The 27,826-nt window shown below is 50.2% G+C and overlaps 11 protein-coding genes across 11 annotated transcripts; 3 read left to right on the top strand and 8 right to left on the bottom strand.

The window, feature by feature from the left end:
• Positions 1-268: 268 nt before the first annotated feature.
• On the bottom strand, positions 269-2,405 carry BZA70DRAFT_236705 (HEC/Ndc80p family-domain-containing protein; the record flags this gene model as incomplete). Its single annotated transcript, XM_064910388.1, has 3 exons — positions 269-476; positions 536-1,641; positions 1,698-2,405. 3 exons carry the CDS (start codon positions 2,403-2,405, stop codon positions 269-271), a joined length of 2,022 nt encoding a protein of 673 aa, XP_064769126.1.
• Positions 2,406-3,169: 764 nt separating this feature from the next.
• On the bottom strand, positions 3,170-3,787 carry BZA70DRAFT_298898 (putative ubiquitin-60S ribosomal protein L40 fusion protein; the record flags this gene model as incomplete). The annotated part of the gene is made up of 4 exons (XM_064914633.1): positions 3,170-3,399; positions 3,471-3,593; positions 3,656-3,681; positions 3,780-3,787. 4 exons carry the CDS (start codon positions 3,785-3,787, stop codon positions 3,170-3,172), a joined length of 387 nt encoding a protein of 128 aa, XP_064769125.1.
• Positions 3,788-4,138: 351 nt separating this feature from the next.
• BZA70DRAFT_275665 (amidotransferase subunit B, mitochondrial) lies at positions 4,139-6,172 on the bottom strand. Its single transcript, XM_064912190.1, has 6 exons — positions 5,934-6,172; positions 5,778-5,854; positions 5,559-5,700; positions 4,734-5,481; positions 4,558-4,676; positions 4,139-4,494 (listed from the first exon to the last, which is right to left on the bottom strand). Exons 1-6 carry the CDS (start codon positions 6,097-6,099, stop codon positions 4,193-4,195), a joined length of 1,554 nt encoding a protein of 517 aa, XP_064769124.1. The 5' UTR covers positions 6,100-6,172; the 3' UTR covers positions 4,139-4,192.
• A 62-nt stretch (positions 6,173-6,234) lies between these two features.
• Positions 6,235-8,530, top strand: BZA70DRAFT_275663 (uncharacterized protein; the record flags this gene model as incomplete). Its single annotated transcript, XM_064912189.1, has 1 exon — positions 6,235-8,530. A coding segment is annotated over exon 1 (2,144 nt), but the record flags the coding sequence as incomplete, so codon positions are not given.
• A 31-nt stretch (positions 8,531-8,561) lies between these two features.
• On the bottom strand, positions 8,562-9,465 carry BZA70DRAFT_123533 (casein kinase substrate phosphoprotein PP28). The gene is made up of 2 exons (XM_064909520.1): positions 9,271-9,465; positions 8,562-9,177 (listed from the first exon to the last, which is right to left on the bottom strand). Exons 1-2 carry the CDS (start codon positions 9,308-9,310, stop codon positions 8,681-8,683), a joined length of 537 nt encoding a protein of 178 aa, XP_064769122.1. The 5' UTR covers positions 9,311-9,465; the 3' UTR covers positions 8,562-8,680.
• A 355-nt stretch (positions 9,466-9,820) lies between these two features.
• BZA70DRAFT_236661 (raptor N-terminal caspase like domain-containing protein) lies at positions 9,821-13,949 on the bottom strand (the record flags this gene model as incomplete). Its single annotated transcript, XM_064910385.1, has 4 exons — positions 9,821-10,151; positions 10,216-10,767; positions 10,821-13,756; positions 13,818-13,949. The coding sequence occupies 4 exons, from the start codon at positions 13,947-13,949 to the stop codon at positions 9,821-9,823; spliced, it is 3,951 nt and encodes a 1,316-aa protein (XP_064769121.1).
• Positions 13,950-14,472: 523 nt separating this feature from the next.
• BZA70DRAFT_275659 (WD40-repeat-containing domain protein) lies at positions 14,473-16,339 on the bottom strand. The gene is made up of 2 exons (XM_064912188.1): positions 14,783-16,339; positions 14,473-14,708 (listed from the first exon to the last, which is right to left on the bottom strand). The coding sequence occupies exons 1-2, from the start codon at positions 16,163-16,165 to the stop codon at positions 14,559-14,561; spliced, it is 1,533 nt and encodes a 510-aa protein (XP_064769120.1). The 5' UTR covers positions 16,166-16,339; the 3' UTR covers positions 14,473-14,558.
• Positions 16,340-19,061, top strand: BZA70DRAFT_255803 (Dolichyl-phosphate-mannose-protein mannosyltransferase-domain-containing protein). Its single transcript, XM_064910791.1, has 3 exons — positions 16,340-16,787; positions 16,857-17,396; positions 17,456-19,061. Exons 1-3 carry the CDS (start codon positions 16,449-16,451, stop codon positions 18,956-18,958), a joined length of 2,382 nt encoding a protein of 793 aa, XP_064769119.1. The 5' UTR covers positions 16,340-16,448; the 3' UTR covers positions 18,959-19,061.
• A 185-nt stretch (positions 19,062-19,246) lies between these two features.
• Positions 19,247-21,030, top strand: BZA70DRAFT_275656 (endoplasmic reticulum vesicle transporter-domain-containing protein). The gene is made up of 2 exons (XM_064912187.1): positions 19,247-19,568; positions 19,621-21,030. The coding sequence occupies exons 1-2, from the start codon at positions 19,376-19,378 to the stop codon at positions 20,595-20,597; spliced, it is 1,170 nt and encodes a 389-aa protein (XP_064769118.1). The 5' UTR covers positions 19,247-19,375; the 3' UTR covers positions 20,598-21,030.
• A 1,879-nt stretch (positions 21,031-22,909) lies between these two features.
• Positions 22,910-24,306, bottom strand: BZA70DRAFT_255797 (kinase-like domain-containing protein). Its single transcript, XM_064910790.1, has 3 exons — positions 24,091-24,306; positions 23,866-24,024; positions 22,910-23,797 (listed from the first exon to the last, which is right to left on the bottom strand). The coding sequence occupies exons 1-3, from the start codon at positions 24,214-24,216 to the stop codon at positions 22,967-22,969; spliced, it is 1,116 nt and encodes a 371-aa protein (XP_064769117.1). The 5' UTR covers positions 24,217-24,306; the 3' UTR covers positions 22,910-22,966.
• A 37-nt stretch (positions 24,307-24,343) lies between these two features.
• BZA70DRAFT_123421 (uncharacterized protein) lies at positions 24,344-27,723 on the bottom strand. The gene is made up of 2 exons (XM_064909519.1): positions 26,276-27,723; positions 24,344-26,213 (listed from the first exon to the last, which is right to left on the bottom strand). Exons 1-2 carry the CDS (start codon positions 27,362-27,364, stop codon positions 24,492-24,494), a joined length of 2,811 nt encoding a protein of 936 aa, XP_064769116.1. The 5' UTR covers positions 27,365-27,723; the 3' UTR covers positions 24,344-24,491.
• Positions 27,724-27,826: the final 103 nt, after the last annotated feature.

Here is a 27,826-nt window from a genome sequence, read left to right as displayed (position 1 = left end):
TTGACCTCTGTAACAAGATATATCACAGAGTATCTGTATGTTTCCGCGCTTGGTCCATCTGATCCATTCTCTTGCGTCGCAGGACTGCGGAATCCCCTTGCCAATCTCAAACTGCAATTTCTGTTGGCGGCCTTACAAATCGCAGAAATTCAAACCTGACGCGCATTCATTCGCATTTATATAAATAACAACACAACCACTTATTATTACAAAAACATAATAAACAACAAACACAAACAAAAACAAAAACAAAAACAAAAACTATATCCTACTCGCTCCTGCCCTGCCAACCTCCTTCGGTCTCGATCTCGCTGTTCTTATGCCAGCTGTCCAGCTCGTCCACCACAAAGTTCTCGTGCTCTTCCAGCGCCGTCTGGATATGCAGCTTGAACCCGACTATCTTCTCAATGTACTCGCTGATCTGTCGCTGCATCTGCTCTCGCACCAAGTCGGTCGCATGCTGCATTTGATCGTACCTATTAAATACTCATTAGCTTATTTCCTACTATTGAAATTAGTAAAACGGACAACTCACTCAATAACAACTCTCTCCGCTCGCTGCTCAAGCTGTAAACGCCCGTCCTGAACTCCAATCCTCATAGCCTGGATCTTCCGCTCCAGCTTCTCAATCTCCGCATGCGACGAACTCGCATCAGACGTCATCGTCTCAAATGCTTCGTCGTACGTAATCTTCGCCGCAGAAATCTGCGCCTCCAAAGTGTCCAGCTCGTCTCGCTTGTCCGCAAGTACCTCCGCCACCCGATCAAGCAGCGACTGTAACCTGATTGCTTCATCCTGCGCCTTGTGCACTTTCCCCGACACCTGAAGTCGCAACTCCTGAAGCGCCGGTCGAACCTCGTTTCTCAAATCAAGACCCTTCAGCAACGCATTCGGCCGCGCTCCCAGACTCTCCTCCTCCAAAGGCGCCGAAAGCACAATCTCAAAGTTCTTGTTTGCCGGACTGTTCGCCGCCCCCGCAGGAAGAATGCTGATCCGGTACCCGACACTGTTGTATCTCTGAATCATGCTCTCCAACGAGTCCAGCGCCTGCTGCGCAATCTGCTCTCGCTCCTGCAGCTTCCGCGTCATCTCGCTCGACTTTGCTTCGTTGCCCTGAATCGCCTTCGTAAGCTGCTCTCGCTGCCCGATTATGCTGTCGATATCCGCCGGACTCATCCCCTGCTCGGCAATCTTCGACTCCAGCTCCGCCTTCTCCTTCTCCAGCTTCTGAAACTCCTCCTCCACAATCCTGATCTCTTCTGTGATACTCTCAAGCATAGAGCTCCATTTGCCCTTCCGCTTCTCCATATTGTCAATGTACTCCTGAAACTTGGCCAAATCGCTCTCCAAAGCCTCACTCTTCTTCTGGATCGCGTCAAGAGATGGCATAGACTGTTCGAGCTCCTTCATCTCCTCCTCAAATTTCTCCTTCTGTCGCGCATAGTCGTCCAGTGTATCCTTGATCGACGCGATCCGCTCGTCAAACGACACTCTCATTTCCGCTTCGTACTCGGAGTAATCGTCCTCGTTCTGCAAAAAGGCTGAATACGACTTTGTGATGTAGTTGATCACAATCTGATTCAACCCCACATCTTCTGGCTCTTCAAAGTCGTAGTCCTTGTTATCAAACGAATCAAATGTCTATCATCAACCATCAGTAAGTTGCTTCCACCATCAATACTAGAAAGAAAACATACCTCTCCAATCTCAACCAGCCAGTACAGCATCGCCAAATATGCTCCCCAATTCTGTCCTCCGACCGCGACCAACTGACTCTTGCTGAGCGTGTCAAGATAAGGATATCCCGCCAACTTCATCAGCGGAATAACCTCATTCTCAATACTCTTTGTGAACCTGTATCCCGGGTCGAGTCTCTTATACAGCCACTGAAACATCATCACAAAGTCCTTCTGCGTCGGCGACCGCAACGACTTTGGCGTGATCGAGTGCTTCATATCCATCTCGAAATTATTGTTGACAAGGTACTCGTAAACCGAGTTTGCAATCGCATTCTGATACGCCCGGTCTCGGATCGGTCTCGCGTCCTTCACCGTGATCTGAGCCCCAGTCGCGACAAACCCGGTCCGCATCCCATGTGTACTACTCCGTCCGTTAAACGAGCTGCTCTTCCGCATCGACGGCTGCTGCTGCTGCTGCTGCTGCTGCTGCTGCTGCTGAGACTGCTGTGATCCGTAACTAAGCGCCGGCGGCATATTCTGCAGTCCCGACGCCGCAAAACTCCGTCTCGAATTCGCAGGTCTGACAGCCGACCCCGGCCCACTCATATTCATCGAGTTCTTATTCGCCACCCCCAGCGCCGCCACGGTCTCGAACCCACCGTGCGTGCTCGTGACAGTCGGCGCCGCAATACTCTGTCGATGATACGAGCTCCGCGTAGGCACCATCGACTGCCGCGCTCCTCCTCCTGCGCCGCCGCCGGGAACCATCGAGTGTCGCACGTTTCCGCTGCCGGACGAGCGATTGAACAGGGCTGCTGCAGAGGCGGGAGGGTTGCTGTTGCTGTTCTCTTGGAGAAACGTGCCGGCGTCTCTGGTCGAGCGACGGAACGCTGAAAACAAGTGAGTCTCTTGCGACATTGCTGTTGTTGTTCTGTCTGTTTATTCGATGTTTATTTGAAAGTCCGCGCGGTAATTATTCGAAAGTGCGAGCTCTTCGCTTCTTATCTCAATAAGTAGCAACCAACAATCAAAAGAGAAGGAGGATGACACAGAGAATGCGCTGCGGTGGTGGTGGGAAAAAGTGAGAGAACGTGAAGGCTCATCGCGTTGGGAGTCTTGTTGTGATGCGGTTTGTTTACACTTTGGCTGCCACGGCAACGGGGAAATCTACAAGCCCCGCATTAAATGTCATCACTACGAAACCCACTGTAATTACATCAAAAGGACTTCGGCAACTTCAGGAAGAACATCCGGGTTTTTCCATTGCTTATTGTAATAACTTAGTATGTGAAGCATTCGCTGTTGAATTATACAAAAACTTGATTGAGATTTACAATATTCATCTGCAGTAAATTTTATTGATATCAAACAAACCCAAGCCTTCCACGGACGCTATACTCTCCTTCCATCTCTGTCCAATACCTCTTGTAAAACGTACTAAACAAAGAACAAAGAAAAGAAAACAGCTGCCAAGAACGGGGGCGAGTTGTTTATTTCAATTTCTTCTTGGGGCGGAGCTGGTTGGAGTGTCCGCACTTTCTCTTTCTGCAGTTGGTGGCACGGGGAGGCAGACGAGCGTAGCAAACACGGCAGATCGACTTCTCGCAGTTGTACTTGGAGGCAAGAGCCTTCAACGAGGGCTCGATGATACCACCACGGAGACGGAGGACGAGATGGAGAGTCGACTCCTTCTGGATGTTGTAGTCAGAAAGGGTGCGGCCTGTAATAATATATCCTGTCAGTCATCGTCGTTCCATCCAATTTGAAGAAATTCATCGCTATTAATCGTACCATCCTCGAGCTGCTTGCCGGCAAAGATCAAACGCTGCTGGTCTGGGGGAATTCCCTCCTTGTCCTGGATCTTGGACTTAACATTGTCGATGGTGTCGGAAGACTCAACCTCGAGGGTTATAGCTAGACAACGTGTTAACCCCCTTTCCTCTTCTCTTGCAGTTCAAACACAAGGCACAACATACTCTTTCCTGTCAGGGTCTTAACGAAACTGTTTGTTTCAAAGATCACGTTAGTATACCGAACTCGTTCCTTCTCCTAGCTGGCACTCCACGCCTGTTCCATCATCTGCAAAAGGGTAATACTGACATCTGCATCGTCGCGACTGTAACAAACTGTTAGTTCTTCGATTCCACGATAACAAAATATCAATCCACGCGTCTATAAACCGCAATAAGCAAGTTGCGGGTGTGAATACATACCAAGAAATATATGGCTATTTGCTGTAGAGAACTGAAGAATCGCAGAGTCCGGCGCTATGAGGCAAACCGAGTGTGATCCTGCGCGCCCGCCCAGCGCAGTCCCCCAGCCCTCGCTCGCCGCCCTGAGCCGCGGAATAGCAGTCACGTTTAGGTAACCCTACAGCAACCCTACAGAGCTGCTTTGGGACTACCCCAACCCGATGACATGGCCTGTCCTGATTGGGTATAATTCTGATAACTAAGCGATTTGGTAATTCTATATATTATGCATTTGTCTTGGTCGCAATAACACTACAACAGCTACTTTACATCGTATCTCTGCTCTAACAACTCATCCAACACCTTCCGTACTTCCTTGACAGAACACTTGCCCGCCGCCTGCTTCATCACCATCCCAACCAGGAAGTTAAAAAACCCCTTCTTTCCAGCCGCGTACTTCTCTGCGGCATCCTCGTGCTCTTTCAGCACGTTCTCGCATATCCCAACCAGCTCAGACTGATCGGTGCTGTTCTTCAAATCAAACGCCTCCATCAGCTCGTCCACTGTTCTTGAGTCATCAGGGGTGTGTAGAAGGTATTGCACGATGTTCATCGCGTTCATCTCTGTATCGATCGTAGTTAGTCAACATAGTCTGATACTCCAATATTCCAACAGCTCTCACTTACTCGACAGACGCGCGTCTCGCTCGTACTTGATCATATCAGCTAGCCTCTGCGGCGTAACCGCGACGCTCAAGATTTCCTCCTCGTTCGGACCCAGTAGGCCCAGGATATGATGAACAATCCTGCACAGCAAGTTAATAACTTGCAAACGTCACTGCAAAATTGAAAAAGAGACTTACCAGTTTGCTGCAAGCTTAGGCGCGAGACCGCTGTCCTGCAGTTTCTCCACCACCTCAAAATAATATTCAACCAAACCCCACTTCAAAAGCGTCTGCGCATCAACCATCCGTAGACTATGAGGCGAGCTACTCAATTCGTCCAGCAAAACATCGGGAAGTTTTGGCATGCTCTGTTTTACCTTTTCCACTGCATCCGGCGATAGTAAAAGCGGCGGCAGTTCTGGATCGGGAATATAGCGGTATTCGGAAGTCTGCTCTTTAGGTCGCTGAATAAGGATCTGCTTTCCGTCCCAGCCAAGAGTATGCGATGTCACTGGTGTTCCTTTCTTCTCCTCTGCCAACTGCCGCTTGTATTCAGACTTGATCGCATGAACGACGTCATGCACACTAGCCAGGTTCTTGATCTCACATCTCTGTCCTCCGTTCACAGACACATTAACATCGACACGCATCTCTCCGGCCTGGAACTGCGCCGACGAAACACCAATTTGCTTCACCAGAAGCTGGAGCTTGTGTACAAACGCGCCCGCGTCCTCGGGATAGTATAGATCAGGCGCGGTCACGATCTCAATCAGTGGATGATTTGTCCGATTGAAATCAATATAAGCAGCATCAGAGTCAACAGCATACGTCGACTTTCCTGTGTCTTGCTCCAGTTGTATCTGAACCAGGCCGACATCTAACGGTTTGTCACCGATCCGCCGGTCGCGGGGAAGTAGCCGAAGGTACCCGTCTTTAGCAATCGGGTCTTGAATGATTTGAAAAATTAGCAGCCGTCAATGTAAACCCGCCACCACCTGCGTAGGCAATCAACAAGCGACCTACTATAGAACTGTGTGATTTGATATCCTGCCGGCTGATCTGCGTAAAAGTAATGTTTGCGGTCAAACGATGACCGATTCTGAATCTTGCAATTCATCGCGATGGCAGCTTTCAGCGCCAAAAGAACTGCATGATGGTTCAGTTGCTAAATCAAAATAGACCGCCTGTCGTTAGGTGCCTTTGTCTTTGCGGCGAATCAACAATCAATACTCTGGAACATACAGGTTGAGTGCCCGGAAGCGCGACATCGTATAATGACACGTTCGAATTCGGAGTATCCTGGAAACTAGTCTGCGAAGCTATTCACATACAGATATCAGCAATCTTTCCACGAGACCTTCCGGTGACAAAATATCAGGCAGTTAAATTCAATCTTACCAGAGAATAGCTTTTTACTCGTCTTCAATTGGAGATGTATCTCAAGACCACATTTCAGGCCTGGATACTTGACATCCGCCTTGGTTGACGCCAGCCGTTTAAACTCCCACGTTACCCGCAATGAGCAGCTATTAATTGGCCATTTCCTGGCCATCCGTAGAGTCATTGTTAAATTCTCACGCAAAGCTGGCCAGTGGCTGCGGAGTGCAGTCTGATTGATTTTTATTTGTCGCTAATGGCGGATTGGGAGTTTGGTTCACCAGGGTTTTGATTTTGATATCCTGCTAATTTCACGCCGTCTCCCATCGACCCCATCGAACCTCCACCAGCAAAACAGGGATTGCACGAAGCAGTTCTACTCATGAACTCGCCGGCCCTGTCTGCTGTATTTGTTTCCCCTTCTTGCATTTCTGGCAGGCCACTATTTTACTCACCCGCTCCAATGCGGCATCGGGTTCTTGAGGCGTGGTTTGCCAGAGATGCCGCGATATTAGCTGCTGCGAAAACTGCTGCAGTTCGCAGTGGATTTCGTCAACTATTTACAGCTGCCAATAAACACCCTCGACGATCTTCATTTCCCGATGAAGTCAATACGAGTGGTCCACAATCCCCAGTTAGCGTGGCTACTTCTCAATCGTCACCACACCCTAACAAGTGTCCACCATTCTTTATTCCTTTCAATCGTCAAGCATTCTTAACGACCCCCAAATCTCCGTTAATGAATTACGCCTGGGTGATTGATCAATTACGGGAACAGATCGAGGCTGCTTTCACGGAACGACTGCGTAACAAGCAACCGCTAGTCGACAAGTACGGCAGAGTGTTTACTGCAAATTGGCGGGTGCCTTCATCATACCGGGAGCTCGCGCGCGCCTTAGAGAAGCCGGGACCGAATGGGAAGCGGCCAGATATACGGGATTTCTTCTGTAAACGAGAGAGATCTATCACGGAGCTGAAGGAAGAAGCGTTGGCTGATTATTTGGTTAAAATTTACAGCAGTCGGTTTCCGCCCGTACTTTTCAGAAAGGGTAAGAACGAGCTAAAGATGAGGCTACTCGATGGAATTAATATGTTTGGCACTGATATCGCGGTGCGAGGAGTGAGAGCCGATCAACATCCTGAAGCTAGAATTGATCTGTCGTCGCAGAAGTTTATGTCAAAGGCTATGCTGGCTCGCTATGGTTTTCCTATCCAGTGGATGATTGTGTCTGCCATGCATTTCCCACTAGCCGGACACGACCACTGGGACAAGGTGCGGTATTTGACGGGGACGAATTGGGGCATGTTTGTGACGTCAGCTGTCTACAAAAATCTAGTCGACAGAAAAAAATCAGCCGACGACCTCATTGCCTGGATCCGATGCGTGCGTGCGCCAACGGGCGAAGAAGCAATCGCTGCTATGGACGGAAAGAATGAGTGGCCGTCTGAACTACTGCTATTCACGTTGATGCGAAAGCTAACAAAGCGAGCTCTGCGATCGATCTTCAAGATTCTCTCAAAACACTTCCACAAGCTGGATCAAGAAGCTCAACGGACTGCCAGCGCGAGAATCATACGTCACATTTGGAGAGAAAGTCCGGAGCTTTTGCCCAAAATTGCAGAGCTTTTCGTTAAGGACGGTCGTGACAAAGGGAGCGAGACGTGTAACCGGATGCTCTACTTGTTGTCAGTGCGGACGACTATCAATTACCCAGATCCAATGTCCCGGGTATATTTACTAGAGGCGCAGCAAACGCTTCTCAGAGACATGCAGAGCAACGATATCATCCTCCGTCGTGAAGGCTATTTATCTCTAGCGGCCTTCGCACGCTACGAGGACCCACAGGGAGCTTTACATATTTTGGATACTATGACAAAGCACGGCATGCCGCTCGAACGTACGGGCGAGACTATCCGTTCAATGATCTCGCTTGACGTGGAACAAAACAAGAGCTCGCGCTATATACCCGGAGGAAAATACGCTACGGATCTAGGAAAGCTCTCTGTTGTGCCGGACTTGTACACGGCGACGAAGATTTACGAAGAGCTGCCGGGCGAGGCGCAGAATGATCACAAGACGTGGAATGTTTTGCTTAAAAAGGTTATTGAGTTTGAGAGTCTTAAGCCTGAAGCCGTCTTTGATTTGCTTCAGCACTTTAACGAAACCGGCGTCACGTTGGACCGATTTCTTGTTCAGAAGCTGATGTCGGTGCTGAATTCAGCGGATGACGGCATTAAATTGCTATCAGAAATAGAACCTGTGAAGGTCAGGACACACCCACGAGTCGTCCGAAGCTTTATTATGTGCTGTCATAGAGATCCTTCTGATCCTGAAGCAATGATCAAAGCGCAGGCGGTTCTGGACGAGTTTGAGCTTGAACATACCGAGAATCAGAAGTTGTTGAACTCGATATTAGCGTACAGGAGGTGGAAGTTACGGGAATATCAGATACTGGCATTGAATGGAATAGCGGAAGAATTGAAGCCAAAAATGGAAGAAGACACACATTGGGCCGGCTCGAATGAGTAGATTGTTTGTATACAGATTGAGCTTGAGTTGCAGAATTTGTTGATTATTCGAAGCAGAAGTGGTAATTTTGTATATAATAAGAGCATGAATCTATTGTACATAGCTAGTCCGAAGAAGACGACTTAAAAACCACATAACGAAATTATACATCCAGACACCCCAGATCCTATATAACCATGCGACTTACCCAAAGTGTATAAATTTCAGCGACTCTCGTGTTTAGTGCGACTGATCCTGTTTATCTACGTCGTCCCTGGCCGCTACGAGCAGCTTGCTCCGCAGCCTTGGCTTCCTGCTCCGCCTTGCGCTGCTTCGCCTTCTCTTCTCTCTCCTGTCTGATAACCGCAAGCCGTGCAAGATCGGCCTTGGCCTCATCGGTCTTTCCCTCAGCGTGCAACTTCCAATACCGCTCCTTCGCAGCAGCAGCCTGCATCGCCTCCCTCTCCCTTCTCGACAACTGCTGCGGCTGGCTACTAGACGGCGTCGCCGCCGCCGCGCCGCCTCGGTTGGGATTACTGACCGCGATAGGCGCCGGCGGTGGTGGTGACGATTCCCGCTGCGCAAACGGCGATGGTTCACTGTCGCTCTCGCTCTCGCTCTCGGACCCGGACGAAATCGCGCGACGCGAGCGGCCGGCGCCGTCGTTGTCGTCTCCTAGCTCGCCCTCGGGAACAATGTTTCCGAATGCCTCAGACTCTGTTTGCTCACGCAGTCCCCGCGTGAAGTGCTTGCCACCTGAGAGTTGTAGCAATAACGACGTGGTTAGCCTTCATGCAATAATCTATATCACGCCCGCGATCCTGAGGTACGACTAAGTGCTGAACAAACCTCCTCTAATTGGCTTCCTAGCCTTTCCTCGTGGTGCCATATCTGTATTCTAAAAATCTTCTGTTGCGGTGAAAAAGATGTCGCAAAGTGTGCTTTATACGCAGAAATAAATATTTTGCCTTTTGCTCTGAGCAAAGTGAAGATCAAAGCGTGCGGCGTCTTCAAAGCTGACCAAATATAGATTCTTAGAGGAGAGAAAATGACTCTTGTAGCAACGGATTGCTGATATCTTTGTTTGTTACTCATTCGTGATGACGATTTATTCTGTGACTGAGTAATTATTGGTATCTTGCTGGTTTGTGGAAAATATACGTGCGTGATGAATACATATCTACGCTGAAGACCGCAATATGATGAATTTGTATATTAATATCGCAACCCAAATGCTAAGCGTAAAGTCTGCAACAAGTAACTGCGTATACAAAAGTACTCCGTCCCATAGACAAGTACATGATAATAGATTTACATGCCAAATACAACCCACGCACTCTCCCTTCCGTCCCAAGCCGCCAACAAACACACACGTAGCGTAAATTACAGAGATATCTGATCAAGAAAAGTCATGGACCAAGTTCGCCGTGCAGTTATACACGCCGATATGGGAATCATGCGAATTGTTCACAGCCATAACCATTCGGTGCGGGTGGAACGCGAGCGCGGAAACGTACGACAATCGGTTCTGCAGCATGTATCCGCTGTTGTTCTTCACCGTCGCTGTGTTCTCGCCTGTAAGACGCCAGATCTTGACTGTTTGCGAGCCAGTGGCAAGGATTGGAGCATGTTCATGCACGTAATGTGCTCGCATTCCCCGTGCGTGAGATTGGAAACTGAGCACAGGCTCGTCGCTTCTCAAGTCCCATAGATGCACCATTCCGTCAACACTACAGTCAAACTGCGTTAGTCACTTCCACTCAATTAAAATCAAACACACAAACCACCACATACCTTCCACTAGCGAGCTCACGAGCACCTCCACGCTGCATATGAACATTGAGCACCCAACTCTTGTGGTATTTCCACACCTTGACCATAGCCTCTCTGGGATCGATTCGCCGATCGTACACGCGCAGCGCACCGTCACCAAATCCGGCAATAAACACATGTCCTGCGACCTGGTCTGACGTCAGACTGGTGATTGGACTTCCTGACCGGGCAGGAATATCCGCCATGCACAGCTCTCGCGGCGCGTCCCATAGACGAATCACCTTGACGTCTCCACCGACAAGCATCGTTCCACGTCCTTGCTGCCAGTCAGCTACCAATCCACTACTTCTATTAGAAGGCAGCATGTCTGTCAGCGCACGCCACGCGCACGCCAGCTCGATCTTATCCTCAGATTCGTAGTTGCGATACAGTCGGATAACTCCATCGCCAGCACCCGTCATCAGAAGAGGAACGTCGTCCTCATTGATCAGCTTGGCCTCTGTGATCTTGGTTCCTGGTGGGTTCATGTTGCAGAACCGGTTAAGCTTCTTGTTTTCAGGCCAATTCCAAACCCTATAAAATGTCAGATCAAGCTAAACGACGCAAATAAATATGTAAACACTTACGCAACACCGTCGCGATCATCGACAACAATAAGATGAGGTTCGAACTGAGCAAACACAAGCTTCGTAGGCTGCGTCGCGTTATTAATGAATCCGATCTGGTAATTCCACGAAGAGTGCGCGGCCAGCTCCTTCTGCGGCTGCGTATAAGCAAGCGTTTTCTCGTTTCTGGTGCGCCGCCAGAGTCGTCGATTATACTCCATACTTCCGGGTTCGTCCATCTCCGGCTGGCTCATCTGTGGCTCCTGGAAGTATTCGCAGCTCCAATCGAAGAACCCGCTCTGAAGTGGCATTGTAATCGGCTCGTGCGTCGATCGTCGGTTATATCTGGCAGTTTTGGGCCGGATGCCGGTTCCGTATGGGACCGTGGAGACTGAAATGCCGTTGGCAGTCGGTGGCTGATTAGGTTCCGTTACAGGACTGTCGTTCTCGTTATATCCCAGAGCAAGGTTTCGGAACGACGTCGCGATCGAAACAGAGCGACGAAGGGTGGAAGCGAGAACGGACGACGATCCAGCAGACACTTGCCTCTGCGGGGAGGAGAATGTTGATTGCGAGGAGACGCTAGACGTGTCGGAATCTGTAGACTCTCCCGAAGAAGAGGCGTGTCTCATCTGGGAACCTCGAGCGCTTTCCAACAGCTCTTCAGATACACGAGCTAAGGGTGAGTTCAGCAGAAGCAAGTAGACATAGTCAACTACCAGCGACGCCATATCCCCAACTTCAGTGAACGGGTCTGTAGACAGGACTAGCAGAGCCTTCCAGACTCCAACAAAAATGGTGCTCCGGGGGAAGTCGAGAGATGAGAATGATGTCGAACTGGCGGAGTCACTGGCCATTCCATTCATGCTCTTATACTGCTGCCTATCGACTTCCAACTGTCTGAAAGCAATAACAATGAACTTTGACGCGTAGTGCTTCACAAATCGTGAAAACAAAACCACAATCTCCTTGCGTACCATTCCGGAACCGTCGCCTGTTAGCTTCAAAGTAGCAAACGCAATCTGCGACTCCCTAGCTTCAAGTTCCTCGACGTAATCCGGCACTCCCCCGGACTCTGAAGTCTCGAGGAATGTCGATAACGCAACCAAAACTGCAGTTCGCACTTCTGGCACAGGGTCATCCAGCAAAACCACAAGCTTCGCTGGCGCGTCTTCCCGAACACCTATCCATTTCATTTCAGTATTGTTGTCCCACAGCTGCGAGATACACAAGCATGCCCACTGTCGAAGAAGCGCACAATCGGGATCCTGGATGTGCAGCAAACAGGCTTGTAGTACATCTGATCCCATGCAAGCTCTTTGAGCAGCCTTGTTTCCCCGACAGAAGAGAGCGATGATGAACGCGCACATGGCGTAGTGCTCTCCAGCGTTCTCGGCACCGGTCGGAAGCCCGTCTTTGGAGGTAAGGATCTGAATGAAGTAACTGCATCCGTTGTCTTTCAAAAGCTCTTGTTGAATATTCTGGTAATCCACCGACATGATTCTGGCCCAAATAAACACCAATACCGGCCGCAATTCCTGAGCAGGAGACTGCAGAAGCTTCAAGACATAAGGGAAGATTCCGATGGACAACGCCAGATATACTGCCCATGGCCCGAGATCCAGGAATCTACTTAGCAGAATAAGGGCTCTCAGACGGTGCACCTGTGACAATAAGACCTGCAAGACAACCGGCAGCTGCTCCGGCCGTCTCTTGGTCTTGGACCCGTACTTCAGCCATATCTCAAAAGCAGTGAGCTGCTCCTCGAAAAATGTCGAATGCTTGTACTCGTATGTCTGTCCGCCTTCCTCGGCAGCTTCACGCATAGGCAGTTGAGCTAGACACTGATCAACAGCTAGATCCCATGACTCCCACATTGGGTGATTGTGAGTTGGCGGTAGCGCAGGCTCAGAGACAGGATGGCAGTTATGTACTCTCATGATTCTTTCGGCTAGCAAAAAATTTCGAAAGAGCGCAGCTACCATTAGATCTTGTCTGAATAGCTTCTTGAACAGTGGAGGCTCAAGCTGCGACCAAGCGATAGTGTCTGTGATTGCTGTAAAGATCCAATTTAGTTCTCCTAAAGGAGTTCTTCGATCTGCTAACCGTCCGGGAATAGTGACATCTAAATTCTTCTTGTCTCTCGGTAACGGCGACTGTAGGATAAACCACCGGATAGCAATTTCGATGGGGGTTGTGAGGCAGCACGTGAATAGATCCATCGGCAGATCAGGATTTAAAGGTAGACTCTCGTTTGCTCTGCATGCTGCTAATTGTATGCACTCTCTGTACATGACTCCAGGGAACGCCGGCATCGGAACGTTACTGTTCGGATCGCGACTTCGCAGTTTGTCGTCCACGATTCGCTGCTCGACAAATCTGTTAAAGTTCTTGACGATGTTTCCCGCTGCGTGACAATCGTATACGAACAGACATGGCGCGCCCAGCCACGTCTGCAGATCCATGATCGAAACAGGAATATACTGCGTATATCCTTTATTGAACACCCAAATCTCTCCCGACGGCGTTGGTCGCGGCACGCCGTGCCCATTGTAGTGAAAGAGTATCCGCTCGTCTTTGGCCCCACGGCGCAAACTGATACAAAACCGTTTGGCGTCCTCCACGTTCGGATCTAAGCTCTGCTTGTATCTCGTCCGCATACTGAGCGTTTCATACTGTGCTTGTAGATTTTTGCCAATCAGCTCTAGGGCCTTCTTGGCATCATTGTGATCGCTGGGATCAACCCACGCTTCGAGCTTCGCACAAGGGTCCGTCTTGACCACGTCCGGGGGGTCAACACCCAAGTTGAGACAGAGCACTATCGCAGCCGACACTGTTTTCTGACGGTCTTTCATACGCCAGTCCGGAAGACTTGCATCGGCCGAAGAGGATAAAGATGGAGGTTTTGGGTTGCCGGCTGTCTCATGTCTCTTGTCGTCGAAGTAGATATAGAAGTTCTGCGAGAGATTTAGTTAAGCTGATCCGGAATGCAAACCAAACGACGTAAGCAAAACACACCTGAGCCAGCAAATTCATGTAGTACTCCGAATTGTAGACTTCCTCGAAACCGTGTCTGAGAGCCATTCGCTCGTGGTACTTGAAGGCTGCGTCGTCGGGGTCGTCCCTGACGCCGTCGAAGCCTTCGAGCATCTGGCTGCTGGTCCGGGATCCGTCATAGAGCCCCGCCCCGCTGACAGCCCCATTGCTCCCGTTCTCGGTCCCGTTACTGCTAACCTCGTGATTATTATTGACGACGTAACCGTGCGGCGTGAGGACTCCGTTGATGTGCGAGGTCGTTGATGAGGATGGATGGGAGGAAGCCGTGGAGGAAGGGCCGCGAGAGGCCGAATACGACGGTTCGGTCATATTTTCGGCGTCATAAACACTAAAGATGGCACACCTTTATGTCTCTGAACGGGCCCGCTTCGGGATAGCTGGATTGCGAGAGGTAGAGCCAGGAATCGGATAGGAGGATTGATCGAGAGGAGTATTCAGAGAATAAAACACCTGATCTCAGACTGACTCGTGCGCTCGGGTATCCTGCTGGGGAAGCAGAAGATATCTGAAGACGAAACAAACGCACGACGGGATAACAAAAGAAGCGCCGGGGAGATATTACCAGTATGCGATGGATGTGTGCTGGCTGGCCTCTAATGGGGTCCTTGAGGGAGACTCCGGATCCGACTGCGTGAATTTGTGGCATAACCGTCACTGCTTTTATTCGCTTCCTATCTTACATTTGCTTCTGCTTCTGCTATTCTACATGTACTCGTTCGCCCACAGCTTCACCGATCTGTCCCATCCTCCGCTGGCAATATACTTGTTGTCGCCAGAAATATCTGCCGTCATCACCTTTCCGTTGTGGCCCTTGAGCGTCTTAACCAGCAGCCACGAATCAGACTTCCATATCTGTAAATCAAAACTGTCAGCGCAACCCTACTAAAAGAATAAAGATCACTTAAATGAGAAGTAGAACAACTTACACTGACCGAGCCGTCATACGAACTTGATGCCAGATAACTTCCCTGTACTGTATACGGCCCTTCCGTGGCTACCACGCCCGGTATCTCTGCGTCTCCGTCGTAGTAACGAACGTCAGAGATCAGACTCTTATGTGCAGGAATAGTCGCCACTGCCTTGACCTTCCGAATATCCCAGATCTTGATCGTAGCGTCCCCGGAGCCGGTAGCAACCTGATATCCGTTGGGTGCGAAGTCCGCACCATAGATCTCTCGACTGTGACCGTCAAGAATCATAATCGATCTTCCTGTCCGAAGATCCCAAACTCGACCAAATCCATCTAAGCCACCCGATACAGCTAAAGCGCCGTCCCGCTGCATAGCCACAGTGTACACCTCCTTCGAATGGCCCTCTTGCATCATCAACTCCTGTTGAGTCTCGACGTCCCAAAATCGCCATGTGTAATCGAACGACGCAGTACCGAGGTATCGCCCAGTAGGATGGAACGCTACACGGCACACACGGCCCTCGTGTCCGGTCAACGTAGCCAGAGCCTCTCCTTTGTCGAGCGACCATAGCTTCACTGTGCCTTCTCCTCCTCCGGAGGCCAAGTTGAGAGAGCTAGGTGACTGCTGCAGAGTGGCTTGCGGATGCCATGCTACTCCTCCGATTTTCTCGTCGTGTCCTCGAAGGATAGGTATTTCGTAGTCGTCCATTGTCGGGACAGTAATCAGCCTGATCGAACCGGTCCATGATCCGGCTGCAACAATCTGAGAGTTTGGACTGAAGCGAACGACCGAGACAGCACGATCTGCAACAAACTGAGTACCCTGAAGAGCGTACTGCTTCAGATAGTCTGTGATAGTTCTCGACTGACTGACCAGCTTTGAAAGTGCTATTCTCGACTCTTCTATCTGTCGCAGCCTTCTCAGTCGTGCCTGTTCTAGTGAATATTGTGCAATCTGTTGCCGCGCTTCCAGCAACTCGTCTCCTCCCTGTGTGTAAAACTCCTCATCGTCGCCGGCTTCGGATTCATCAGACTCGTCTTGGATTCCCAGATCAGTACTTATTCCCAGATCCTCTCTAGCAGCGAGTACTGATCGCAACCGAGAACGTCTATCCGCTTTGTCCTCTCCAAACAGCGTGATCGGCTCGCCCAGGTTGCGCAGGGCTGCCCGCACTTTCAGATCGTCGGTTGGCACAGCGAGCTTGCTTGCCCTCTTCTTCTTCTCCTGCTCTTCGAGATAGAGCTGAGTGCGCACATCGGTGCCTCTGATTGTGTAGTCGTTGTTCACCTCGAGATCTTCGAGATAGACGCCATTCTCAGGAGACGCTGCGGGCTGATCAACGTCCATTTTGTCAGGCTCCGCGGCCAACTGAGCCAGCCGGGAAGGATGGACCGACATTGTTTGCGCAGAGACGGAGCAGGTGAGGAGGAGATATCTGATGCTCTGATGAAATCTCTGAACAATAATTGGAACCGAGAAAAATCGGGTTTTCTTATTTTGGTGCGCGTTGCACCGCTCCTCCCTTTGCACGCGTGTGCTTCTCTGAATAAAGACGAAGAACCTGACAGGCCACGTTTCATATCCCGTTCTTGATATCACCGCTGCGCTCTCCTTCACCGACCCGTCGACACTTGATCTGCAGTTCTAACCCTGCTCGCAATCGAATTGAGTCTCTGACACAATGGCCCCGAAAGCTGCCGCCGCGTCTGCGTCTCCCTCGCCGGAGAAAGGCTCGGGAAAGAAGGCGAAACCAAGCAAGTCCTCCAAGGGATCAACACCCGCCGCCGGAACCCCGGTTCGGACTCCCGCCAATGCTCCAGATGATCCAGTCGACATCTCTGTTCCAACTACTCTGATTGTCGATCCTCCAACTCCCCGGGCGGCGAAGAACGAGGAGCGCAAATATAATATGGCGCTCGTGGTTCTCACCGTCCTGGCGTTCTACACTCGGTTCTATCTTCTCAACCACCCCGATCAGGTCGTTTTCGACGAGGTTCACTTTGGCAAGTTTGCTAGCTATGTATGTGCTGAATGCTTCTGCAGTGGATTCAAATCACCCTACTTTTGCTAATCACGATCACTCGCATAGTATTTGCAACGAACTTACTTCTTCGACGTTCACCCCCCTTTCGGCAAACTTCTTTTCGCTTTCGTAGGATGGCTAGTAGGCTACGACGGCGCATTCTTGTTTGAAAACATTGGCGACGGATACACGCAAAACAAAGTGCCGTATCTGGCCTACCGTGCGCTGCCGGCTCTGCTTGGATCACTCACTGTCCCGGTCGTCTTCCTGACCATGAAGCATAGCGGCTACAGTCTACCTGCCTGCATCGTGTCGGCTTCCATGGTCCTTTTTGATAACGCCCACATTACACAGACCAGACTGATTCTGCTCGACGCTACATTGATCTTCTCCATGGCCTGTACTATGTACTGCTACGTGAAGTTCATGCGCTACCGCAATGCAGCATTCAGCTGGAGATGGTGGATCTGGCTCAATCTTACGGGTGTCTCCCTTGCATGCACTATTGGTACAAAGTACGTCGGTGTCTTTACATTCTTCACCGTTGGATTGGCTGTTGTGATTGATCTCTGGAAACTGCTGGAAGTGAGATCGGGATTGACTCTGGTAAGTACCCTTCTATGTCTGTATACGTACCCTATTCTTGCTAACCTCAATCTTTTAAGCGACAATTCGCAAAACATTTCTTCGCGCGTGCATTCTCTCTGATTGTACTGCCGTTCATGCTATTTCTGTTCTTCTTCCAGATCCACTTCTGGGTTCTCAACAAGTCCGGTCCCGGCGATGATTTCATGTCCCCTGAGTTCCAGGAGACTTTGGGCGACAGTCCGATTTCGTTGGTGTCGAGACCGATCAACTACTACGACAAGATCACTCTGCAACATAAGGACACAAAGACCTTCTTACACTCGCATGTAGATCGGTATCCTTTGCGCTACGACGACGGTCGTATCTCATCGCAGGGACAGCAGGTTACTGGATACCCGTATGAAGATGCAAACAATGAGTGGATTATCATGCCGGCTGTACCGTTTCCTGAGGATAAGAAGTCTGGCCACGGCGTCAAGGGCGGCGACGTTATCCAGCTGCTTCACGTCGGAACCAACACATACCTGCTTACTCACGATGTGGCTTCTCCGCATTATCCCACCAATCAGGAGTTTACTACCGTGAGCCCTGACGATGCGGCCGGTCCTCGTCACAACGACACTCTGTTTGAGATCCGTTTTAATAACGGCAAACGGGATCCGTTCCGAACAGTTGCTAGCTTGTTCAAGTTGATTCATGTACCTACCAAGGTTGCGATGTGGACGCAAGACGAGAAGCTGCTTCCGGATTGGGGATACAAGCAGCAGGAAATCAACGGAAACAAGAACTCGGCTCAGGCGTCAAACACCTGGCTTGTTAATGCTATCGTTGACATGGACCCGTCAGATAGCCGGACAAAGGTGGAACCCAAGGCAGTAAAGCATCTTCCTTTCCTCACAAAATGGCTTGAATTACAGATTGCCATGTTCCGCCACAACAATGCGCTTACTGCCTCGCATCCCTACGCATCCCACCCTCCCGAGTGGCCGTTCATGCTCCGCGGAGTTTCTTTCTGGACAGACAGTAACTCCCGATCACAGATCTATCTGGTCGGTAACCCTCTTGGCTGGTGGTTTGCTATCTGCTGTCTGGCTGTTCTTGCCGGTGTTTTGGTTGCCGACCAGCTAACGAGGCGGCGACGGTTTTACATCCTGGCTGAGAATGTGCGCAACAGACTCTACAGCTCTGCTGGGTTCTTCCTGCTTGCATGGGCTGCGCACTACCTACCATTTTACGTCATGGGAAGACAGCTTTTCCTGCACCACTATCTACCGGCGCATCTCGCATCGGCTTTGGCTGCTGGCGCTCTGCTCGATTTCTTCTTTGGCAACCCGGGTGCCTTCCCAGTAGCCTACCCCCCCGAAGGCTCGAACGCCAACAAAGAAACCAAGGCTTCAAGACCCCCTACAGTCTACCCGATCAGCAACGGAATCAGCTGGATTGTTGCGGGCGTCATCGTCGGATTTCTCTACGGAGTGTACATCTTCTTCAGCCCGTTCACGTACGGCGATCCTGGGTTGGATGTCGACCAGGTTCTGTCTCGGAAGTGGTTGAACTTCGATCTGCATTTCGCAAAGTAAGGCGGCTGGTCAATGAACATTGAGAAGGATTTGTCAAATAGTATCTTTTCTTTGTGTAAAAATAGGAGACTTTAGTCGAGAGAATAGATTTTATGATTATGAATATTGACACAGTAGTTAATTGACTCCTGACGTAAACTAGGACCCTGCACGTGTCTGCAAGAAATATGATGGTGTACAGAGTACGGACTATTAAATAGAGAAGAGCCCGTTTCTTGATCCCCTAAACAGCAGCAACTCCCTTCTCAGTGCGCCACGTTTCCTGATCCAAGCGCAGCAGCATCCTACAAACCACCTTTTCGTCTTTCTCCACGTATTCACAGAGTATCTGTTCTTTCTTCTCTTGCTGCAATTGCGCGGGGATTACTGCGCTTGTTTGTATACGTTCTCAGACAGCTACGTGGCTCGTAGACGATCATGGCGCCTCGGAGGAGGTTGACTACCTTTGACGCGTTCTCAAAGACGGTCGAGGACGCGCGGGTGAGGACTACGTCTGGTGGAATTGTGACGATTGTGTCGACGGTGGTTATTATATTCCTCGTTATCTCTGAATGGAGGGATTATCGCATGATATCGAATCGACCAGAGTTGATTGTAGACAAGACCAGAGGTACAGTTTTATCGTCTTTTGCAATCATCGAGCTAGAATTAACCACGATTAGGTGAACGGATGAATATCAATCTGAATGTGACGTTCCCCACGATACCCTGCGACATGCTCACTCTGGACGTCATGGACGTCTCCGGCGAGCAACAGACTGAAATCACTCACGGAATCATGAAGACCCGCCTCTCGCCCGAGGGTACCATCATCAGCACCGAATCCCTCGATCTCCACGCTGCGGGCGCGGCACCTCACCATCTAGACGACAACTACTGCGGCCCTTGCTACGGTGCTATTCCCAAGGAGGAAGAAGGCACGAAATGCTGCAACACCTGCGACGACGTGCGTGATGCCTACCAGGCCGTAGGCTGGGCGTTTGGCGACGGCAAGGGCGTCGAGCAGTGCGAGCGCGAGCATTATCCGGAAAGAGTCGAGGCCGTCAAGCACGAGGGATGCAACATTGCCGGCCACTTTAGCGTCAACAAAGTCGTGGGTAACTTCCATTTTGCGCCGGGAAGATCGTACACCTCGCCGTCGGTGCATGTTCACGATCTGAATCAGTACACGACCTCCGACGTCGTGCATACGTTCTCGCACCAGATCCATCATCTCTCGTTTGGTCCCTACCACGACGGGATCGTAAATCCGCTTGATAACACCGTCAAGAAGACAGACGAGCGGAATTTCAACTACATGTACTTCGTCAAGGTCGTCTCGACCAGATTCGAACGCATCGGACAAGCCCCAGTCGATACAAACCAGTACTCTGTCACCTCACACGAGCGCCCTATCCGCGGTGGCCGCGACGAAGACCACAAAAACACAATGCATGCGCGTGGCGGTATCCCAGGTGTCTTCTTCTCGTACGATATCTCGCCGATGAAGGTCATCAACCACGAGGAGCGGCCAAAGTCGTTTGGATCGTTTTTGATTGGTGTCTGTGCGGCAGTCGGTGGGGTTTTGGCGGTCGCAACCGTGGTTGATCGAGGAGTTTGGGAAGCTGATAAGGCGTTGAGTAGGAAGAAAACGATATAGAGCAGAGAGACAGTGTAAAAGTTGGAGACGTCTATTTTTTTCTATTTGGTTTCACGGAACAAAAACATAATCAAACTCACCAGAATCGGTTAAACTGTGCTAGAGAGCTTCCTGAGTTGAGTACATACTCTACTCGACGGATAAACAAGCGCGAACGGTTTCTTCGTAGACGCAAGATACCTCGGCGTGCCCGGAAACCCAACGTGCCATGAAGATGGCCAGGCTTCCCCGTATCGACCGGCTGCTACAGAAAAGCAAAGGGAAAAATGTGTGGCACACAAAGCTGAAAGAGAGCCGTACTACAGCTGGTGGGATGCAGTTTGCGTTGCCCAATTATATCCTGATTGTGCACAGATTCTATTAACTCGTACAATCTACCAAGACTGGGTTACTTTTGCTCTTGCTCTTGCTTTTGCTTCAAATCTGTTTGCACGCAAATATACTAATAAATTTAGTCCCTACTACAGAGACCAAATAGCGCTTACTAGAATAGCTGCCTGGAATTGGTGCATGATGTTACAGTATATGATATTTATAAGCCATTCAGCTTGCGTCCACCCCAAAACGCAGCACGGTCGGCGACGCTTAGATCACGACAAACTAGCAATCCCTTAAAATACCATCTACTAATACTGCTACTATTTTCTGGACGAAAAAGCTCTAATGATTGCAATAACTTCTCCGTAAACGGCAGAATTACGAAATGGCCGGCGCGTAAAGTGAATGTTTACTTTCGGCCCAAACGAGAAACCCCAATATTTCAGACACGCGCCCGCCTGACCTGCGACCCGCCCACTTCAGCGCGCTCGCCTCGCCCGCCTCTTCTCCCTCTCTTCTCCTCTCCACCAGCACAGGTTTTCCTGTTTTTCTGGCCACAACACCGGTCTGGTATTATTTATCGCAATGAACCAGGATGATCGGTGTTCCGGCTCTCTCTCTCGACGGCAAAAACCTTGGGGATGTGGGTTGGAGAGGGTTGGCTTTGATCTTCTTCCTCTTTCGCATGCATGGCACCTCGTGGAGACGTCAGAAAGCAGTCTACACTGCGCAGGTAGGATTAGCGTTCTGTGACATGTCTTTGCGAGAAGTTTGGGAGCTGCCTATTCCGGTCCGGATTCACGGTTGCATTCCCCCAATAATGAGCGTCGTGCCATGCATGCGGCAGAGGTAGGGGAGAGAAGCTAACTCGACCAAGCGGTCTGGTATATGACCTGCACGCGCAGATACCGGGTGAGTGCGCTCAAAGGAACTGCAATACCGTTGTCGGCCCGGTCCCTCTGCGTGGCCGCCCGTACGCGTCCAGATCCTGTCGGTCAGGCCTGTCGGTCAGGATCGGCGCGGTTGGTCAGGGCGGTCAATCTGATGAGCTTCTTCTTTAGCCAGGTTGCTCATTGGATTTAAAACGTCTTCGTTGTCGCGTCTCTGAAACACATGCACTGGGAAGTCGCACCGTCGCAAGGGAGCCCCGAGGCGACGGGTGTCGAAGAGAGTCCGCACGACCAAGCGGTTCAAGCGCAACGTTGACAATCCACGAATACGGAGGCGGTCTATGACTGCCTTCTGGGTGAAGTCGGGTTTTAGTGGGTATGACGACTTCGAGAGAGTCGTAGAGTCCCACATAACTCTTGAGCAAGAGCCTGATCATCTCTTGTTCAGGAGTATGCGTAACGCATTCTTCCCGACCCTGGCACCAGCCGTCTATACGCGCTCTTCTTGTCTCTGTCTCTTCTGTATCTGCTGCTCTGTAGTTGTACTGTTATGTTGTTGTACTTCTATTTTTTGTACTGTACTGTACTGTACTGTGCTTTTCATGTTGTTGTACTTTCATGTTTTTGCACTGTACTGTACTGTACTGTGCTTTTTTGTTGTTGTACTTTTATGTTTTTGTACTTTTATGTTGTTGTACTTCTATGTTTTTGTACTGTACCGTACTGTACTGTACTGTACTGCTTTGTTTTGTTGTTTTGTTGTTTTGTTGTTTTGTTGTTTTGTTGTTTTGTTGTTTTGTTGTTTTGTTGTTTTGTTGTTTTGTTGTTTTGTTGTTTTGTTGTTTTGTTGTTTTGTTGTTTTGTTGTTTTGTTGTTTCGTTGTTTTTTTATTCTTTTTTTTCGGCAATATTGCTATATTTCTTAGCTGAGAGCAGATTTGTTTATGTATATGAGCAGAAGAGCGCGTGGCGGTACCGTATTGTAAAACCAAGAAAGAAAAAAAAATCCTCTTCTTTATTTTGAACTACTAACTACTCTTATAGGAAACATAGAGATCACATGGAAAGTTAGTAGAAGCAACTGGGCGGGAAGAGAACTGTGAGACGTCTTTATTTTCTATTGAATTTTACATAATAAGAACATAATCCACATCTATTATAATTAATTGAACTGCGCAAGAGAGCTCTCTATCAGACTAATGACCTTATCGATATCAGGACGTTGACTCGGTTCGACCGTCAAACAAGCGCGAATGATCTCCTTCGTAGGTTCGGAATACTTTGGCGCGTCCGGGAACCTAAACGTGCCGTTGATAATCGCCAGACTCAGACTCGCGCCTGTCTCTGCCGTCTGCAGTTCGAACGGCGACGAGCAATACAGCATTGCAAAGTACGTGCAACCGAGAGACCAGATATCGACACCTTCGTCGAGGATCGTGTTGGTTTTGACGTCGAATAGCTCCGGTGCGCGGTACGGCATCGTGCAGTGCTCGGCCGCGTTATCTTGTATCTCGAGTGCCTGTCCACGCGAGGACACATCGATCCGCGCACGCATACAACTGCCGAGATCCATTAAGACCGGCACACCGGTCTGCGAGAGCATGATATTGGCAGGCTTGATATCTCTGTGCGCGTACGCGACTATCCTTGTGTCGGCTGCCGATCCCGGCGCAGCCAGGCTCTGCGGTGCGTTTTGGAAATCCGCGGGCTCGGACGCCATCAGCGGGCGTTCGGCTTCTATATCCATGCCGACGCCAGAGTTGCGACTGCTGTTGCCCGTGCTGCTGCCGTTTGCTCCTCCGAGGGTATGCTTATGCATGACGCGGACGCCGCGCGCGATGTCCAGGAACAATAGTAGCGCTTCTTTCTCGTCGTAGTATGAGCCGTTGATCAGGTTCGCGTTTATCGTGTCTTGTAGGTTTCCGCGCCGGAAATACGGGAGCAGGATGTACACAGTCTTCGACCCGTCCCGTTCCTGCACCACGTTCGAGTCCTACCCCCAAGAGTCAGTAAACCTTTCCCCACTAGACAATCAACAGACAAGTATTCAAGGGCAATTACAATCATGCTTATAATATGCTCATCGTGGAAAATCTTATAGTTGTCAATCTCCTTCATAGCAACCTGCAAGCTCTCGGCGCCAAACGGGCAGCGGATCTTTTTGAGAGCAAACAGTTCGCCATTTTGCGCCTGCACCAGGTAGACGTACGAAAAACCGCCCTGTCAAACGTTGTCATTAGCCTATAAACATTAATTGCGGAAAATAATGAACGGCAAGAGACGTACCTCGCCTAGCAGCCGTTGAATCTTGTAGCTGCGATTGTTGATATACAAAGACGGCGACGGGAAACACGCCACGCACGACGTGAACGTGTACGCAAAATCAAGCACGTACGCAGCAAGAGAGGCCATAGTTATTGCTCAGCACTTCTCTGTTCTATTATTACTCGAGATCCTTCGATCTTTGCCAATTGGCGGTGGGGTTTCGGCTTGTGGGATTGGTATTTGGGAGGTTGTGGATGTGGCTCATCGAGCTGCTTTGGGCGCATACGAGACGCGTGTTCTGCGATGGGGTTTGTACGCATGCAACTACTACGACACTTGAATTTCACACACAAACTTATGTGGAATGATTTATAATTACAAGAAGATACTATAAACACAGACGCAAAGTGTGAATACCCATCTCACGCCTTCCTGAACCGCGACAGATCCGCGTTAAGCGGCGGTACGCTCGGAATCGCTGTCTTCTCAATCAACCTCATCACGCCGTCAATGTCGAACGACACAGCATTGTACGTTGACGCCGGGGGTAGTAACGTAAGCAAACGGATGACCGACTCCGGAATCCAGGAAGAAGACACAGAAGCCGATGGTGAAGACGAGTATTCGTAATTACTGCTCCCGCCGTTCCGCTGTTCTTGCACTGAGGACGACAGCGACGACGCGGACTTTGATTCTGCCTTCTCCCGCTTGCTGCGATTCCGCTTGCGCGGCTCTCCTCGCGACTCGTCTCTCGACCGCTTCCGCGAGTGCTTCCCTCTCGCTTTCGATGCTCTGGATCCACTAGCTGGCATCAGAATCTGGTTCTGGAAGAAATCCTCGTCGTCCGATAAGTCCTTGTCTGCCGACTGGGTCGCAGCAGAGGCTGCGGCGTCCGAAGTTATATCGCGGTACACAATCGGTCCTACCTCCTGCTCATCAATCACGCAATGCCCGCCTAAAGTGTAACGTCCCGCGAATCGCGAAATAGCCGACGTATCAGGGTACAGCTCCAACATGCGTGTCTCGAGCTTCGAGACTATAGACAGCTCACTACCGTACGCGGCTTCGTATGCATAGAATTTCTTGAACAGTGGCTCGACGTCATTCGCAGGCAGTCTTGACACTGTTCTCTCAAACAGCGCACGCGCGTTCGTATCGTCATTCGTTAGCAGCAGGAACTCGAGGTACTGCTCCACATACGCCGGCGACTCTGCGAACCGGCGCAGGCCAAGCTCAAATATCTTTCCGGCAATCTCGGGACTATTGTTATGGTGGTACTCCATCAGTGCGGAGGCCACAAATATATGGTGTGTGGAATACTGCGACTTGCGAGCTTCACTAAAGACTAGCCGCGCTGCTTTCAGACCTTCCATTCGCTTCGTGGCTCGCATGTACATCGTGTTGCAGAGTGTGTAGTCCTTCGACAGTTCGGCGAGCCGTCTCTTGGTCCACTCCTCTGTCTTTTTAATCCGATCCAAGACTGCTTTATTCTTCCCCGTAGAAGCAATTGAGGTATTGTTGTCGTCGTCATCGTCTAATAGTCCGCCATTTCGTTTCGCCTTCGTGCTGGAATCCTCAGATTCAGTGAGAGTACTCTTCAACGAGTTTACTCTCTCTTCACCCAGCTTCTCAAACCTATTGATCTCGCTCAAAATAGCCGCTGCCAGGTTTTTGTACGTCGATTTCGCTTCCTCGCGCTTCTTTGCAACTTCAAACACCTCAGCAAGTCTGAAATTAAGCAAACAGCTACCCGGATTGGCCGCAACTCCTTCCTTGAGGAACGCCATTTGATCATCAGCTTTATCGACCGATGCGCAATACTCCGCGACATCGAACCACATCTGCGGATAAAATCTCAGAGGTTGCAGCGCCTGCTTGTACGCGTACAGCACCCGCACGATGACCTGCTCTTTACCGCCAGACATGCCGCCCTTGCCGTCTTCGGCAGTGAAACCTAGAGGATCTTTGCGTTCCCAGGCAATCCAGCGGTTCCAGAACGAGACCTGCGAAAGATCCTGCTCGCGCCATTTGGGCTTGGTAGGCACTAATTCGCGATTGAGATGACTTGAGATCTGTAGAAGCTCCCTGAGGCACGAGCGAGCGGTCATATATGCTGGGGCTCTATCTGCGAGAAATTTCCGGGCCTAATAATGTAACTTATTAGCAAACGTCCGGTATTGACAGAAAGGTAGTTGCAGTAACTCACGGTAGTTTTGTTAAGTGAATTCTCAAAGGAGTTATACTCCTGCCATAAATGCTCCAAATTCTCAAGCGGAATGCACACAGCGCGCTGGTACAACTTGCGCATCAGGTCCATCTTCTGCTGCGACTCCCAAGTCGACTTGCCGTCGGGTGCGTTCTTCACAAACTCAATGTACTCTCTCCAGATCCTTCCTGCTCGCACGTCAATGCCGACTTTACTCACGACGAGCTCAAAGGCCTGCATGATTGCCGTCTGAGCGGCCTCGCCCTCTGTCGCGGCGTTGTTCCGCCGACGGACGTAGGTCAGGTAGTGTTGCCAGACCGTCAGGCTGGTGACTGACTCGATTGCGCGTTTGAATACTTCTTCGGCTCGCGCAAATTCTCCGGCGCTCTGCTCCATATCCGCGTACGCCACCCACTGCGCGGCCATGGTCGGATACGCCTTGATCGAGCGTTCATAGGCGTCACGAGCCTGATCGAGTTTTCCGCGGCGCATGTACTCGTTGATGAGTTCGTTGTAGAGTGATATCGGAGCATGAGTACCATCGATCTTGAGCCGGTCTTCGAGCAAACCGACTGTATCTTTCGGAAGCCGTTTCCGTAGTCGTGGAGCGGTCGAAGCTAGTGTCGCAGGGTCGGCGATCGAGGGCGTTGAGTCTTCAGAATCGGACGAGTCGGACTCATCCTCCGCTTCGTCTTCAGAAGACGAAGCCGACGAAGCAGCATCTTGCACCCCGCTTTGTTCCTCGACGTCAGCTGGATTTGATGTGGCCCCAGTCGCGCTCTGGAGAGAGAAAGATGAATCACTATCTGTGGTAGGAGTCGAGGACTTCAGCCCTGCACGCGAAGCAGCCAGTAATGACGGAATAAGTGATATAGGGGACGGCTGCTGCTGCTCTCCGACAGGGACACTTTGCGCATTAAGACCGATACTGTCACCGGGATTATAGGCGTCTTCATCCTGCTCCTCGTCCGCGTCATCGAGCGGTTTCTCTGGCTCGATAAACTGAATCTCTGCCGGGGCGCCGGTATCCTCTTGTTCGGAATCATCATCGATCATGGGCGCATAGGTGGGCACATCGGAATCAGCCATGACTTGTAAGCCCAGCAATGCTTTGCAGCTAGCCAAGAGTGGATCAATGAGAGGTGCAAGTGAGAATGAACGTGGAAAAAGAAAGAGAGAGAATATGAAGAGGAACTCGGAAAGAGGAACTAGAGTCTATATTACCTCGGTTCTCTTTTGTTTTCTAAGAGAATATAAAAGAAAGCATGATAGTCAGAAAACAATGTTTTAAAAAGCGCGCAAAAGGTACATCCACAACAACAACAACAAAAATAAAAAAAGCTGATAGTAATCCTAATCACTCCGGACTCTTTACATCTCGTGATAGACAACTCCGACAATACTTCAGATCGAAATAATAAGAGAGAGACAGACGATACAAAAAGAATGATTAACAAGGCTATCCAATTAATTCAGATCGGCTGGAGTGCTCGAAAGCGACAACCAGTTTTGTGTTTCTTCTTTGTTTGATTCTTATTCTGTTTTCCCGCA

This window comes from Myxozyma melibiosi (genome assembly GCF_037950935.1).
Source record: "Myxozyma melibiosi strain Phaff 52-87 chromosome Unknown BZA70scaffold_3, whole genome shotgun sequence".
Taxonomy (NCBI): Eukaryota; Fungi; Ascomycota; class Lipomycetes; order Lipomycetales; family Lipomycetaceae; genus Myxozyma; species Myxozyma melibiosi.
The sequence above is the reverse complement of the archived record's forward strand: the minus strand, read 5'-3'. Positions and strand labels throughout refer to the sequence as shown.

Bases quoted from the DNA above. Each gene is read 5' to 3' on its own strand.
- BZA70DRAFT_275665 (XM_064912190.1), bottom strand. From the start codon at position 6,099: ATGACTCTACGGATGGCCAGGAAATGGCCAATTAATAGCTGCTCATTG. The intron at 5,482-5,558 runs GTAGGTCGCTTG...AAATCATTCAAG, and splicing joins TCAAATCACACAGTTCTATA to ACCCGATTGCTAAAGACGGG. The intron at 4,495-4,557 runs GTAAGTGAGAGC...CGATCGATACAG, and splicing joins GCGAGACGCGCGTCTGTCGA to AGATGAACGCGATGAACATC.
- BZA70DRAFT_123533 (XM_064909520.1), bottom strand. From the start codon at position 9,310: ATGGCACCACGAGGAAAGGCTAGGAAGCCAATTAGAGGAG. The intron at 9,178-9,270 runs GTTTGTTCAGCA...TACAACTCTCAG, and splicing joins TAGGAAGCCAATTAGAGGAG to GTGGCAAGCACTTCACGCGG.
- BZA70DRAFT_275659 (XM_064912188.1), bottom strand. From the start codon at position 16,165: ATGTCGGTCCATCCTTCCCGGCTGGCTCAGTTGGCCGCGGAGCCTGAC. The intron at 14,709-14,782 runs GTAAGTTGTTCT...TTTGATTTACAG, and splicing joins CGTATGACGGCTCGGTCAGT to ATATGGAAGTCTGATTCGTG.
- BZA70DRAFT_255803 (XM_064910791.1), top strand. From the start codon at position 16,449: ATGGCCCCGAAAGCTGCCGCCGCGTCTGCGTCTCCCTCGCCGGAGAAA. The intron at 16,788-16,856 runs GTATGTGCTGAA...TCACTCGCATAG, and splicing joins TTGGCAAGTTTGCTAGCTAT to TATTTGCAACGAACTTACTT. The intron at 17,397-17,455 runs GTAAGTACCCTT...CAATCTTTTAAG, and splicing joins TGAGATCGGGATTGACTCTG to CGACAATTCGCAAAACATTT.
- BZA70DRAFT_275656 (XM_064912187.1), top strand. From the start codon at position 19,376: ATGGCGCCTCGGAGGAGGTTGACTACCTTTGACGCGTTCTCAAAGACG. The intron at 19,569-19,620 runs GTACAGTTTTAT...AACCACGATTAG, and splicing joins GATTGTAGACAAGACCAGAG to GTGAACGGATGAATATCAAT.
- BZA70DRAFT_255797 (XM_064910790.1), bottom strand. From the start codon at position 24,216: ATGGCCTCTCTTGCTGCGTACGTGCTTGATTTTGCGTACACGTTCACG. The intron at 24,025-24,090 runs GTACGTCTCTTG...AACGTTTGACAG, and splicing joins TTCAACGGCTGCTAGGCGAG to GGCGGTTTTTCGTACGTCTA. The intron at 23,798-23,865 runs GTAATTGCCCTT...TCTTGGGGGTAG, and splicing joins AGCATATTATAAGCATGATT to GACTCGAACGTGGTGCAGGA.
- BZA70DRAFT_123421 (XM_064909519.1), bottom strand. From the start codon at position 27,364: ATGGCTGATTCCGATGTGCCCACCTATGCGCCCATGATCGATGATGAT. The intron at 26,214-26,275 runs GTGAGTTACTGC...TTACATTATTAG, and splicing joins ATTCACTTAACAAAACTACC to GCCCGGAAATTTCTCGCAGA.